The 14316-nt window shown below is 47.4% G+C and overlaps 7 protein-coding genes across 7 annotated transcripts; 2 read left to right on the top strand and 5 right to left on the bottom strand.

Annotated features, from left to right (window-relative positions):
- Window positions 1-33: 33 nt before the first annotated feature.
- PHATRDRAFT_20589 (predicted protein) lies at window positions 34-1399 on the bottom strand (the record flags this gene model as incomplete). The annotated part of the gene is made up of 1 exon (XM_002180438.1): window positions 34-1399. Exon 1 carries the CDS (start codon window positions 1336-1338, stop codon window positions 34-36), a length of 1305 nt encoding a protein of 434 aa, XP_002180474.1. The 5' UTR covers window positions 1339-1399.
- A 97-nt stretch (window positions 1400-1496) lies between these two features.
- On the bottom strand, window positions 1497-2255 carry PHATRDRAFT_46210 (predicted protein). Its single transcript, XM_002180437.1, has one exon. It carries the CDS (start codon window positions 2208-2210, stop codon window positions 1818-1820), a length of 393 nt encoding a protein of 130 aa, XP_002180473.1. The 5' UTR covers window positions 2211-2255; the 3' UTR covers window positions 1497-1817.
- Window positions 2256-2430: 175 nt separating this feature from the next.
- Window positions 2431-3108, top strand: PHATRDRAFT_36125 (predicted protein; the record flags this gene model as incomplete). The annotated part of the gene is made up of 1 exon (XM_002180638.1): window positions 2431-3108. The coding sequence occupies one exon, from the start codon at window positions 2431-2433 to the stop codon at window positions 3106-3108; it is 678 nt and encodes a 225-aa protein (XP_002180674.1).
- A 161-nt stretch (window positions 3109-3269) lies between these two features.
- Window positions 3270-4034, bottom strand: PHATRDRAFT_20588 (predicted protein). Its single transcript, XM_002180436.1, has one exon. The coding sequence runs from the start codon at window positions 3745-3747 to the stop codon at window positions 3484-3486; it is 264 nt and encodes an 87-aa protein (XP_002180472.1). The 5' UTR covers window positions 3748-4034; the 3' UTR covers window positions 3270-3483.
- Window positions 4035-4240: 206 nt separating this feature from the next.
- Window positions 4241-6294, bottom strand: PHATRDRAFT_27709 (predicted protein). The gene has a single exon (XM_002180435.1). The coding sequence runs from the start codon at window positions 6212-6214 to the stop codon at window positions 4292-4294; it is 1923 nt and encodes a 640-aa protein (XP_002180471.1). The 5' UTR covers window positions 6215-6294; the 3' UTR covers window positions 4241-4291.
- Window positions 6295-7762: 1468 nt separating this feature from the next.
- On the top strand, window positions 7763-8947 carry PHATRDRAFT_12577 (predicted protein; the record flags this gene model as incomplete). Its single annotated transcript, XM_002180637.1, has 4 exons — window positions 7763-7957; window positions 8042-8128; window positions 8204-8300; window positions 8445-8947. Coding segments are annotated over 4 exons (882 nt in total), but the record flags the coding sequence as incomplete, so codon positions are not given.
- Window positions 8948-9358: 411 nt separating this feature from the next.
- On the bottom strand, window positions 9359-12369 carry Pt-KIF3 (kinesin family-like protein; the record flags this gene model as incomplete). Its single annotated transcript, XM_002180434.1, has 3 exons — window positions 9359-10669; window positions 10749-10915; window positions 10986-12369. The coding sequence occupies 3 exons, from the start codon at window positions 12367-12369 to the stop codon at window positions 9359-9361; spliced, it is 2862 nt and encodes a 953-aa protein (XP_002180470.1).
- Window positions 12370-14316: the final 1947 nt, after the last annotated feature.

The following is a 14316-nucleotide window of genomic DNA, read 5'->3' as shown; positions in this document are numbered from 1 at the left end:
GTACCGGATACCATCACATCGTACCGTGCGGACTCACGGTAACTGGCGTTGCTTGTTTTCTTCAAAGTAGTTCGTCCACGGGCCTCCGGCGTGTGCGTAGTAGTCCATCGGATAATTGTCTCGCCAGTCAGTTTCCTCCAAGCTAACAAAAAGTTCGTAAGGACTTAGAACAGGCTTTTTCGACAAGAAATGTCCCCAGTCAACGGAAAGTCTAGGGCATGCCACTTGTACCCACGCGTCGATCTTGCCGTCGAACAGCTGCAGCTTGGCTGGTGTGATTTCTGACAACAGCATGAGAAAATGTCGTTTACCATGTGCCCGGAGTGACTCCCGAATGCGGTGAACAATAGCTGGATTACCCTGACGACCCAGAGTGCCCAGTACGATGCCATAGACTTGAGCTCCTCGCGACGTGGCAATTGCGGATGAGCGGATGGACTTCATTTGGTCGTGATCGTAGGCTTCTTCCGTAAGCGTTTTCGAATAGGGGTCATAGCGATAGAATAGATCGACGTGTGGATTCGAAATCAAGGTCGCTTCCAAATGAAAGCGACCATCGGCGACAAAACAAACAATCGATCGCACTCCATCGTTTACCAATTCTGGACTGGTGCAGCCCAAAACTTCGCCCGGCGAAAGAGGCTTGGCCTGGGGGATAGAAACTTCCTCGTATCCCTTTTCCTTCAAAAGCTGCGTTGCTTGTACAAAAGCGTGGCGAAACTGCACCGTCCCCAGCAAATACACACGCGGTTTCGGACTTTGCGGTCTCAAAGTAATATCTAGACAGTCCACCAAATGCGGCACGTCCACGTGAATTTCCACAAAGACGTACAGGCACGGCACAACGGTATGTTGAAGCGGAACCAGACAGGAGTGTCCGTAGTGAATCAAGAGTTCGGCACCCAGGGCTTGTGCACCAAGATCGTCAACGCAACAGGCCCCGTAGGTGACATCACCCAAGATCGATACTTGCTGAAGACAAGATGCCAGCCGTTGGAAAACATCCGCGAGCACAGTCGCGTACAACAAGAGACCTTCGGGCATTTGCAAAGCCACATGTGTTGCTTGGAGTTTCAGGATCCTTTTCACGCTCTTCGTAACTTCAAACGTGTAGGCCGACGGTAAGCTTGACTCGGTGAGCACTTTTTGCAACAAAATTGGATCGACCGCCGGTCCTTCTTCCTCTGCCACAACCCGACGACGTCGGCGCCGAACTACCACTCCCACATCGGCGTTGGTCGTTTTCAGCGTACTGTTAGTAATGGGGGGCGTCGGAGCAGTGGATGCGCTTCCGGACTTTGTGGAATCATCTGTCTTGTTTTGTTCCTGTTCGGTCATATTGCAATCGACCTGTAAAGTGAAGAGCCTCTTGGAAGCGGTGCGACCTGGAGTATTGACAACATTGTGGGAGAAAATTTGTGTGGTCCGAGGATATGCAACACTTTATGTATCATGCCAAATGAGACGATCATCTTCTTTGGACGAGGGATCTCAAAACCTGTCGACAGCAAGACGATCTAGATTGTTATTCCAGCGTGTAATGCCAAGTCTCCACTATGCATTCCAGTCAGTCCACGGTTTGCAGTAGGCTCTCTAGAGAGACAATCACATAAACTACAAACATCAGCTTCGAGAAAAATTGCGCTTTCACCGTTAGATCTAGCATGTACTCAAGCTAGGGTACATTTGCTTCTCGTTCAGGTAACAGCACTTTCTGAGTCGGAATTTCCAGGTGCTGTCACTTATGTATCGTGGATCAGAGCTGGGCTCCTCTGAAATAGAAAATTTGCAGTTATTTGGTTTTCACACGTTTGCTTTTAGTTCACGGAGCGATGAACGTGCACATTTTTCCACAGGCCGGCGACCTTTTGCCAAACGCGTGTTTCTTCGCAGAATGCCGTGGTGGGGGCACCGTCCTCATCAAGCGTTTGGGTCAGACGGGCGTAGCAAACCACCGCCGCGTCTTCACCCAGTAACCGCACATGCGGTCGTACCATGGTTGTATTGACGGGGTTGCTAGATGTGGGAAGGTCGAAATAGTACTTGTGGAACTCGTGCCCTTCCACCAAGTGACCGACGGCTTCCGGCTCAAAGCAAGTAATACTGGCGTCAATGAGTGACTCGTACAGCTCGTAGTTGCCCGCGGCGATACCATTCAGCAGCTTTTGGTTCAACTCGATTAGCTCGGTCTCGACATTATTCGGAGACATGGCTTCAAGTTGTGGAACCACTTACTGTCAGCACACGGATCCTATTTTGTTGGAATGTGTTGTCAAGACGAAGTCGTTTCGGCCACAAGCGCGGAGGGCTGGCCTGGCCCCTATAGAAAAATTGCAGTTTGTCTGCATAGGCGATGAATTATTTGGATTGCCTGATTATTATGTCATCGATGACAGTCCTTCCACGTCATCTTCTCGCGAATTCTGCAAAATGGTACAAGCGGCACGTGGAGAAGGCAGTCTCAAAAACACGCAGAAACGAGACGCCCTATTTTTGACTTTGACAGTTAGGACAAGTTTGTTTTCTCCTTCGCCTTTCCAGTTTCTTCTGTCCAGCTGGACGACGGAGATTCCTTCTCTCTATTCTTTATCCATCGTAACCTTAGACCTTGTCGATATGAGTAAATTAGGCCAAATTCTGCTGTTATCAGTCCTTCTGCTAAGCCCATCAATATCCGCTTTCGCTTTTGGACCTTCTCCCTCATGCCCCGGGAAGGCGAGGACGACCCAATTACATGCCGATGGAACTGGCGGCTGGGGGATCGGAAATTCCCGCAATATGGTTCCAGAAGAATTTGCCAAAGGAGACCGTCGAGCCTTTGAGGGGTATAACCTACGAGATCGTGGAGAATTTATGCGCAAAGTCAAGGAAGACAGCCAGGAGATGAAAAATCAAGAGTTTGATGAGCTCCTTGGCGTAGCCAAGATGGCGGGGATTAATGTGAAAAACCCTTCCGAAAGATTGGATAAGTTTGGTGCCGACTTTCTCGAGGATGAGGATGATTTGGATGTCAGTGTCTCTTGGGACGATAGCGATCGCTCGGGAACGATTAAGGGGTCGGATGATTCCATCACAAGGCTGGACGAGGACACTTTGGGCATCTGGTAGAGAGGGGTGTAATTGTCTTCTTTACTTCTTGTAAAACATATGGAACACAATTGCAAGTCGAAGCCATTTCTCTTCGTGACGTCTCTGCTCAGCAGAATATTTGCCGATACAATTTGAGGGCACCGTACAGAGAGGGAAATTTGTCGCACAGCATGGTTTTTGTTCGTGCTGTATTTTCGCTAAAAGGTTACCTTATCTACTTGCTCCCTGCAATAGGAATTAGATCTGTTGCTACGTCCTTGCTAGGCCCGATGAAAAGCTATCAGAGTGTGCATTTTATTTTTGAAGTCTTTCTCGTACAATCAATTCAAAACGCCGTGTAAACATTGTAGAGCTCGTTATACGTTGCCTTTCATCGGGCAGTATTTTATGACTTTATACGCGCTCTAATCCTTCCAGCTGTACGATAGAATTCCCCCGAATGACGACTTGCCCCAGGTATTGGCCGGTTTCCGACTCAACGTCTTCAAGAACTACATTCAAGAAGGCATCGTATCCGCGTAGAGTACCGATAACTTTGCGGTTGGCATTCAAAGATAATCTAAGGCGTTTGTCCTGTTGGGTGTTGGAGTATGGACATGTTAGTTTTCTCTCTAGTTTAGAAGTCAGCTCAATACAGGTAGGAGCCGCACGTGTCATCCGAACGCTCCAACAGAAATCGAGCCTATAAAAATTTCAATAGAAAGTCTGAACTTGCGTTTGCACTTGAAAGATTGTTTCGCGACGATTGTGCGTTCCGCTTCTGCGCTTGCGAATCCGCACGAAGTATATTCATCTTTGTCCGCGCAATTCGACGGCGCGGTTTCCTTTCTGCATCAGCCTTTTCTCCTCTTTTCCGCGCTCGGGCATTACACGTTCGCGGCTGTGCGAGCTTACCATAAATCTCTTGAGATCCGGTCCTTTCTGAAACTTGGGCGCCATGCTGTATTCAGACTTGCCGCTAGTATGATTTTTTCTCGTCTCGATCTGGTTTGACTGACAATCAACAGTGAGCGTTTCGTGCTGCTGTTTGTGGCTTTTCTGCTCGTGTTCACTCGTGGAAGAACAAAACTCAATCACGGTGCCTACGTCACCTTTGGTATGTGGCTAGCTACCTGTTTCAACCACAGCCAGGTTGGAATTTGTTCCATTGATAATCTGTGTGTTTGCATTAATAAAGTATTTGCCATCCTGTCTATTTGCGCTACATCAACGCTTCCAGATCCAACTCCACACAGCTGGACGGATACAAAATGTCAAAGTTGGCCAGGACGTCGGGGTGCAGAATTCCAAAAGTTCCCACCACACAACTACTTGTCGCGTTGGGTTTTGTGAGCAAAATAGCCGCAGCCCGCCCAGGAAAGTAGGTGTTCACGTGCGGGTCGCTTTCCGATAAGGACGCAATCGTATACGTCCAGCCTTCTCGAGCTACCCGGTATTCTTCTTCGTCCGATTTGGCAGAATTGGCAATGTACGCCTCTTCGGGCGCAATTTCCAAAAGCGTCATGACCCGATCGACTAAACCATGGATGATTTCAAAGCCAGACGTTGGCCCGGCATAAACAGCAGCTAGTCGTCGGGAGTTCTTGGCCCCGACGATTGTTTCCGTCATAACATTCTCGCTGTCCGGTAAAACAACGTCGGAAATTTCAAACAACTTGAAACCCCCCGTAAAGGATGCAGACTTATTGTGCTGTAACGTTTTCAGCAAGCCCGGCAGCAGCGTTGTGCGGACAACTTGGTATTCTACATTGGCCGGATTGGAGAGCTTGACGGCGGCCGTAACAGGACGCTGCAGGGCGGTAAAGTTGTCACGCACGCTGCACAATCCGTGTGTTAAAACTTCTACATACCCCGCGCGCCCTATTTCTTCCCGCAAAAGATCTCCCGTCTGATTGAGTGGAAATTCACCTCCCACCGTGTTGGTCGTTGGCACTCGCCGGCGGATATTGTTGTAACCATAGGCGATTCCAATATCTTCCGCAATATCAACAGGATGCAAAATATCCGAGCGAGTGGGCGGAACGGTAACTTGTAGAACCGTGTCGTTTTCCAGTAGCTGTGCGGGGCCTAATTGCACCTTGTTACATAAAGCTTGCATCTCTTGCGGGGTGATTTGAATGCCGATGAGCGAATTGCAAAAGTCTACCTTGGCTGTTTCTTGACGTGAACTTAAGACGGGTGTCACATACGAACTGACAATTTTGTCATTTTCTTGATACTGTACCAGAACGGGCTCCACCGTAAAAGGTACTTCGCAGTAGCCCGAAAACATAGTGACCATCGTATCGAGTACGATGTTAGCCTTAGTCAGATCGGTTGCGGTACATTCGATAAAGACATTCTTGGTATCGAGTGTGATTTTGGACTTCGAACCGTTTATGATGGGCGGTAGACTAAGTACTGTCTCGTTACTATCCACAATCACCGGATACAGCGGACTGTCCTTGATGATGGGTACGTAAGGCTTGAGGTGTTTGGCAGCAGGCTCGGTTTCGTAGAATTCCAACAGCTCGTTGGCTACGTAGCTCTTATCATTCGGGGTGAGCGGGACAAAAGAGATATCTGTCGGCGCGCGGGCGTCGTAAAAGAAGGGTCCTTGTACCACGTCCATGTCGTGCGTCCCGATTGCAACAAGTGTGCGTTGACGACATAGATTGCGGTGTAGCTGATCCTGTAAATCAATAAAAGACGCGTATCGTTCCTCGTCGAAGGTCACGTTCCGCAGAATCGCGCACACAACAAAGGGACGAATCTGGTCCGTGTGGGCTTTGTGGACTGTCATAGTAACGCGCTGTGCCGCATCGGATACTCCGTCCAAACGTCGATATTCCGGAGCGTCGACGTCGCCCAAGAAGATTTGCAAGGCTCGGCTGAGTCCTTCGACACACAAAAGATCGTATCGATTCGCCGGGACATCAATCTTGTACACAATTGCGGCGCTGAGAGATTCAAGTTGTGACTTGGAAAGCTTTACGGTGGCGCTCTTCTGGGCTTCTTCCACTTCCGACGTGACTTCGTCTAGCTCGACTCCGAACTCGAAACACAGCTCGTCAAATTCCTTGTCAGTGTAAGTACGGCCTAAATGACGAAAGAGCAAGTCCTTTTCGACCGAGAGCGTAGGCATGGTTTCGCAAAGAGCCAAGCTACAATGTCCCAATGATTCGTACCTCCTTTGAAAAGGATGGTGGGTCGTTGGCTGCTCCGCCGTCGCTAATTGTGAGATAGTTGAACTTGGTAGTCGAGGACCCATGTGTGGTGTTTTGGGTCTGTCGTGAACACGAAACGTGCGGCTGAGCGCAGACAACTTGCACTGCGCAATCATTGGTTGATTGCCAATCAACCAGACGTTCGAGCGGTGTTCGTTTGCTAATAGATTCAGGTCAATGGGCTATCCCACAGAAGCGGTAGACGGACAGGTGGCTCTTGGGGCGACCAAAATTCAGTTTTACGGCTTTGGAACGACCCCCTCTCTATTTTTTATTTATCATGAATCTTGAAGATTCAACAGTAGCCAGCTCTTTCAAGAAGAGCAGCCTTATCGGGAAAACATAAGTTTAACCGAAAAATGTATCTTGCCCTATTCCAAAATCTCTTGTTTCGCTAGGTAAATGAAAAATTCGGTGTCTTCTCCGCATCACAAACGACCAACCATGCAAACGAGTACCATAGTCAGAAGATAGATTCAATCGTCGGGGGCGTCCTCGCATCTCCAAGGAATCTCTCGGGTATCCAAGTTCCGTGTTATCCACAGCGACGAGCCGACGACAAGCATTCTTAATCTACACGGTCGATACTTGGAAGAACAGGGATATCGTAAGGAGTGTATCTTGCGAAGTCGTTGTTGCAGACGCGTGTACAAATTGTTTCTTTTGCAGTCGATTGTCTACTTCCTTCTTGGGATTGCGTGGTTCCGAACCCCTTGAAGTGCACCACCAGGTAATCGGGAAAACAAGCATATTTGCATTCACTAGTTTTTGAACAGACAAAAGAGACTTGAAGTCTGTTGCTGTGCGAAATACGATTGATAAACCAATTTGCTTTTCCTCCTCAAAACGCGAATTCATCGCGTGAGAGAGTGGCATACAAAACTGTTGATTAAATTTTCCCTCCAGACCACTGTTGGCTTGTTATTCTTTTGCTCTACGACTCCCTTGTTATCAATCTTTTTACGACTATGGGTTGCGAACAATCTGTGCCGGTGGACAGCGGTCATAGAAAACCGATTCAAGGTGTCGGACAGACAGAACGTCTCGTAGGCCGTGCGGAACGCCTTACAAAAGGCAGAAATGTTAACAACTCTGATTCGAAACGCGTGTTGCATCCCACTTCAAGTATGGTGGGCAAGCCTGACAGTACTTCCAGCACTGCAAGCAGTCAAGGAAGTAGCATGTTTGTCACGCATCTCCCTAAACTGGATCCTACCGGTCGTCTCTTACCGGAAGAGGTTGTTCGACGAACGAACGGGAGTATTGTCACCCATACTATTGTATTAGGGACCGCAGAAAACCCTTTGCAAGTTGAGGTGCGTTGCTCGCTCGTGAGATTCTTTCTTGTCCAATTCGGAGTCGTTTTTGTTTGCTTGCTCTGTTTTGGAGAGACGCTTGCTCACACAGTAATGTGTGCCCCTATTGCTTTCTCCAATCTCCGGCTTGTCTTCTCATGCTCTTTCTAGTACGCACACTGGACACAGCGTGGATATTATCCTGATGATCCGCACAAGGAAAATCAGGACGAATTTTCCATTACGACATCCTTTGCTGGGGAGCATTCTGGTGCCATGCTCGGCGTCTACGATGGGCACGGTAAACACGGACACGATTGTGCATCCTTTGTCAAGAAGAAATTGCCTTCTATTGTGGGAAAGTATGTACGGCAGGCACGGGTTAAAAAGTATCAAACCGTATTAAAGAAACAAGGAAAAGCACAAGTCAAACTTTTTGATCCCTTGGAGTGGCCGTACTTGGATGCAGCGGAATACAAAGCATGTTGTGAAAAAGCATTTTTGGAATGCAACGATTCTCTGCGGAATACAGATGCGGTAGGTAGTATACGTGTTGGCGGGGTGAGGGAGTTGAGTCGGAATCTGAGCCTTGAGCTGTTTTATTTACATTAGGTGGACGCCAAAATGAGTGGAACTACGGCGATTACAGCACACTTTCACGGAAAGTTGATGACTATTTGTAATGTCGGGGACAGTCGTGCAGTACTTGGTCATCGAGTAGACGAGGACATTGCCACGCGTTACAATCGCAAAATCGGCTCAACCCCATCAGAAGAAGAAAAGAAAGAAGTCGCCTTTGAAGCGCTGGATGGCGAAAACCAGCAGACTTCCAGTGCGTTTCCTAGTGGCAAAGTGTTTCCGGAAAATGGCAAACTCTTGGCCATTCCACTTTCTCGTGATCAAACGCCATACCGTAAAGATGAGCGTGAAAGGGTGAAAAAGTTGGGTGCAGCTGTTCTGAGCATTGATCAAATGGAAGGAGTCGAAGAAATACACGAGAATTGGGGGGATATGGTGCTGGGTGAAGACGTCGATATTCATGGCGATCCACCACGTGTCTGGGTCGAAGGCAAAGACTACCCCGGTACGGCATTCACTCGATCACTAGGTGACTCTTTGGCAGAGGGAATCGGTGTTACAGCACAACCAGAAATGTTGACTAGGGAGCTCACTATGAATGACCATATATTGATTATCGCGTCCGATGGTATCTTCGAATTTATTCGCAATCAGCATGCTATTGATCTTTGCGCGTCTTGCCGTAATCCCGTTGAAGCATGTGAACGATTAGTGAAGGCTGCCTACGATCAATGGTTGACGTACGAGAATCGGACGGATGACATTACTGTAATTGTTTGTTTCCTTACCACTGACAAATTGCCACCGACTGATGGATCAGAAGGTACCACGGAGGATCTTGTTATTCTCGCCAAGTCTATGTACGGGAACAAACCCATTCGGAAAATGCGAGGCAAGTCAGACAATTTGACTGTTTCCCAAAACGCTTCGACGCAAGTGGCCATGACTCTGTCCAAGGAAGATATTGGAGAAAAGAATCACCAGCTCGCTCCACAGTAGATAATTGATTAGGACACGTGAGTCTTTATTTTGTTTTAATCGGGAAGTTGTCGGAGATGAAAGGTTTTATTAAGTACTGCAACCTCAGGCAGCCACAAACTTCATAAATGTTGCCTTACTGTAAATGGAAAAGCTTAGTCTACCCCTGGTCGAACGATGTGACTGACTGTGAACTCGATGCGCACGGAATCAAGACAGACCACTAATTTCAATGCATTCAATCTTCTGGTAGCGCTGCTCCATTAGGACTTTACGGGTTGCCGTTGCCAGCCTTACCTGCAACAAGTCCGGTCGATCGAGCTTCTTGATCCCAGTGGCCTGTTGTTCGAAAATCGATTTGATGACGGTTTGACAGGTTCGGTTCCAGACATGCAAAGCAACTGCGCAGAGACTTGGCCGAAAGGATGTCATATTTCTTGTTGTTCGCCAATGGAAAAGTTCTTTCGCCATCTCTGCAGCTTGGTGCTTATATGAATAAACAAAAGACACGGCATCAGAAATAGACAAAGAGTGAAGGAACATAACCTGCCAACTACGTAGGATGTTCTCGAGAGCGCTCGGTTCCGTGCCAGTAACAAGTGATACTGATTGCTCCTTGCCACATTCGCAAGAGATTGCCAACTTCGGAAGATAAAATTCGGCGTGTTCGGGATTCGTTGCAAAGACAGAGAATTCGCAGTGACACTCGCTAGCTTTTTGGGCCTGTTGAATATGATGCAATTCTGGTGAGACCCCGTCTTTTTTTTCTGAAAGGACGACTCGTACCGTTTGCTCAAATTTTTGGTTAGTGTCGTTCACTTGCACTTCATCTTCGGTATCGGAGAAAGTTGTGTGTTCCTTTTCGAGACCAGGTATCCCCGTCATTAAGCTATCTTTTTCAGGAGCAACGTTGGATGACACAAATTCATGATCATCATTGCGCTCTTCGGTTATAAAATTTGACTCAAGCGCATCAAAAACTTCAAATGTCGCCAAGTCCGTAAGGGTGTGGTCCGACCCATCCAACTCAGCAATGATTTTGCAAGATGTATTGGCGGAAGTAGCTTGCCCGATATCAACGACTTTATCCATCACTGTGATGCTGCACGAGCATAAATCCAAATGACGAAGCTGCTCGCTACATGAGTTCAGCCTTAACAAAAGGTCATCAACTTCGTGACTGAGAAGAAGCATGTTTGCTGGTCTTATATCTTCGAATGATCCCGCTGAGTCTATTCCTATGCTAGTCTCTTCTTCGAATGTATGGGTCTCCAGCTTCCAAAGCTTCTCGTTGCAAGCATCGACTTTTGCGAAAAGCCCATCTAGTTCACCATATAGTTGATCGATTCTGCAGACATTCTCATTGGAAGCACGGAGTCGAGACTCTCGATCAAAACTTTTGGCCTCCAGCTTCTCTAACATGTCATTGCACATGTCAAGTTTAGCGCTCAGCATCTGGACGTCATCAGGAACCTGTGAATCCACGAAGGATCCCACAGAAAGTGGTGTAACGGATTGAACCTGCAGAGCAAGCTTACTTGTGAGTCATTCTTTGAGCGCAGCGTGCGACCTCAAAACTTCCATACCTGTAAGTACGTACATCAAAAGAAGAACTCGTATTATCTTCCGACTCTGGCTGCTTGTCATTGAGCTCTGAAGCAGAACGAATGGCTGTGACGCGTTCCGCATATTGCAATGTCTTCAGCGAATCGGCCGCGTGAATGTCAGCCGGGGAGACGCATGCCAGCAACAGTGTGCAACAGTTACCTAATGAATTCAGTTGAGGTAAGAGCCATTCACATGAACGGCGCAGATAGCCTGTGAAAGTTACACTTACCTCCCAACGAATCTCGTAATAGTCTAGTAAGCTTGGAGTCTCGAAACGGAACATGCTTTTGGGTCCAATGGAATCTGTGTTTACTCTTTTCCGATAGAGACAGCACTACCTTTCCCAACGTAAACAGGTCTTTATTGTTTTGGATGGCTTCCTGGCGCCTTTCTCCCTTTACACCAGTTTCCTTGATTCTCTCAGAGCTTGGTAAATCAACTAATGTCAACTTTCCAACACACGCTTGTGATGAATTATCCAATGGCTTGACCATCGTCGTCACCGTGCATATAGCATGTGACCGACTTGAGTGTCGATTTTGTTTTAATGGAGCTGTTTTGCGTCGCAGCGCCGCATCGTAGAGTAGCGCATGAATTTGGGGAATTGATTCCACGGTAGCAACCTCAATGCCTTTTACATGCACGCCAGAATCAGATCCCTGATCCATAAGGCGCATAGCATGATTGTTATCAGCCAGTAAATCTCGGATTTTGTCATTGTGAATCTCAATATATGTAAGCTCGATGGCTAAATCTTTCCCATTCTTCGCGAAAGTTTGCTTAGCATCGTACAAATCGTGCACGGTTCTCAGAATTAAACCGTCGTGTTCCGTAAGCTTGGCTGAGTCTTCTTGGCTCTTGCTACCTGCTGGTCCAATCACTGTGTACGATTTTCCAGTTGCAGCTTGACCACATGCAACAACAGTCGTTTTGCATCCACGCAAAATGTTCTGAACCGGACCTTTAACGGAATTGTAGACATCAACTTGAGTCGCGTCAGGCGCAAGCACGGCATCGAACTCGAACAAAGTTTCAGTAAGTTTTCTGTTTTTTGACTGTCGAACAATGAGGAACTTAGAAGCAACTTCAGCTGGCTGTTTAACATCGGTGTCAATTGGTTCGTTTGTGATGCTTTCTTCCATTGATGACGTGTGTGCGGAATTTTCGGTGTAAGTACAATTTTCATCGAGAAGCTCGTCCAGAAGCAAATCGTCACTATCGATGGAGGACGCACCACCAAGAGAAAGCGGCGCGTTGGCATCTTTCTCAGTAATCCCCAAGCGAGCGGCCCTCTCTGCTTTGGCGTTTAATTCTGTAGGCTTCCCTACCGCGAAGACGCTCGTCTGACATCCGTTGTCAATTTCGATTTGATGGAAAGGACGAATTCGAGCAATTACATGAACGTTCCCGGATCGACTCGTATCGGCAAAGGAGTTGACTGGCGCATCGTCATCATTCGTCACAAGAGCTAGTCTGGAAGACATCTTGGGTAAGAGCTTGCTTGGTCGGTTCTTCAGTCGGAAAAGCTTCGACAATCGCCCTTGGAATGGCGGTAAGGAACTGATAGTGTGCGGATTGTGAAAGCGGAGACCAGCAGAGCACTCTCCTACCATACAGCATTTCTTTTGTGACGCGACAGACTAAGAAAAAGGTGGGGTTTTCGGGGGATTACTATGAATGACTTTCACTTTCTGTATTTAACACAAAGCTATCCTGTAAGACTTTTTATTAATTACAAATACCATCCCGGACATTTTCAATCGGTTCCGGATGTGTTTTCAAGTGCATTCTTAATGCACACCAGATATTTCTCTCTAGCTAGCTAGGTAGAGACTATTTCTACTTAAATGTAGCTAATGAAGACAAACTATAGATCTTGAAGAATGCAGAGTGCGAAACGCCCTTATCACCGAAGGTTCCATTGGAAAAGAAAATTTGATACAATTATCTACTCATCACATGCTGATTTTTCCTCCATCACTGAAGCCAGCCCAAGAGTTGAAACAGTTCGGTTGTCCGATAGTACAGAGACGTCCAAGAAGTCCGGGCGCTGCGGGTTTTCAATGCCATTCGCTTGCTGCTCTCGAACTGATTTGAGTACCGCTTTACAAGTACGACTCCAAATATGAAGTGCCACACTACATGACTTGGTTTTAACAGACGCTAGCTTCTTTGTACGTCTCCATCTTCGCATCTCCTTCGCAAGCAAGGCGCTACGCTGATTGTGGGCATGTACAAATCCGACTGCGTCTCCGATCCTTTGTGTTTCAAGGAATTGTACCTGCCATACCCGCAGAATGTTGGAAAGTGCACACGGGTCGCCCCCCTGCAACGTACTGCCGACTCGATTCCGTCCGCACAAGCACTTGACGCCAAGCTTTGGCAGATAGAATTCGGCATGGTCAGCATTTCCTTCAAACATAGATGACTCGCACTTGCATTTTGCCGCTTCATCGATCTCACTCAAGTTGCTGATAACGTCGTGGGTATCGGAATCCGATTCAATTCTCATTAGTGCAGAGCGATTTCGATCGAGCTCACCTTTGGTAGTTGACTCTTTAGCTAATGGTCGCAACTCTGTTCCCACGCTGGACGCCATGGAACTACAAATACTTTGAGAGCTGGTGTAATGTTTCTCATCCAGCGCCTGCTCAGCTAGGATTAACATTCTTTCAGCGTGGGTTCGAATTCTATCGCGGCGGGAGCGAACGGAGTTGGTATCTACTGCGCACAATTCTGCCTCGCGTAGCGCAAGCGGCAAACACTCCTTTTCAAATTCGTAGTTAGCTGTAGTCATTTCAGCTTCAGCTTTTTCCGATTCTGGTTTGAGCGCATTTCCATTCATATTGCTTTCGCCTTGATTGGGATTTTTAACGGTGACGTAGGATTTATCGCAACGGCCACTAGTATCAAAGTACGGGGCGACTTTCATCGGTTCGAAACCCTCAGCAAGTTTAGATTGCAAGATGGTGACCTCTGATGTAAGAGTTTCGTTCGACATCAATAAAGCTTCTCTTTCTCGTATCAGACTTGCGTTCTCTTGTTCTACGGCGTCAAACCGAGTCTCCAATTCTTCGAATTCCATAGTTTTCTCTGCCAAGAGCTTTCCCATCTTTTGCAATTGCTCTTTACCATCAAACCCGTTAGATCTTTGGGATGACTTTGCTCTAATGCCAATGCTCTGCATCTCGACTTCCGATCCCTCTGATTTATCTTTGCTGAATGTTCGGAAGATCGAGCGCATAGAGTGCTGGCTGGTAGCGTCCTCTTTCAAATCACTTGACATAAGCTGGATTCGAAGCTTCATTTTGCACACTTCTTCGGCCAATTCGTCACGGAGCTGTCTCTGCTTCTCAATATCAATAGCAATCGATCCCATCCGTCTGTTGAATTGCGTTTCCATTTCAGATAGCTCGGTTTGCTTTCCATCAACTTTCTTCAGCAATTCGGAGAGTTCCTGAGCCAGCTCTATTTTTTGCTGCGTCAAGCGTTCTAGCTCCGCACAAAATCGGAAGGCATCTACTCCTTTTGGACTTTCCTTCGATATCACCAACCCCAAG

This window comes from Phaeodactylum tricornutum, chromosome 9, assembly GCF_000150955.2.
Source record: "Phaeodactylum tricornutum CCAP 1055/1 chromosome 9, whole genome shotgun sequence".
NCBI lineage: Eukaryota > Bacillariophyta > Bacillariophyceae > Surirellales > Neidiaceae > Phaeodactylum > Phaeodactylum tricornutum.
The sequence above is the reverse complement of the archived record's forward strand: the minus strand, read 5'-3'. Positions and strand labels throughout refer to the sequence as shown.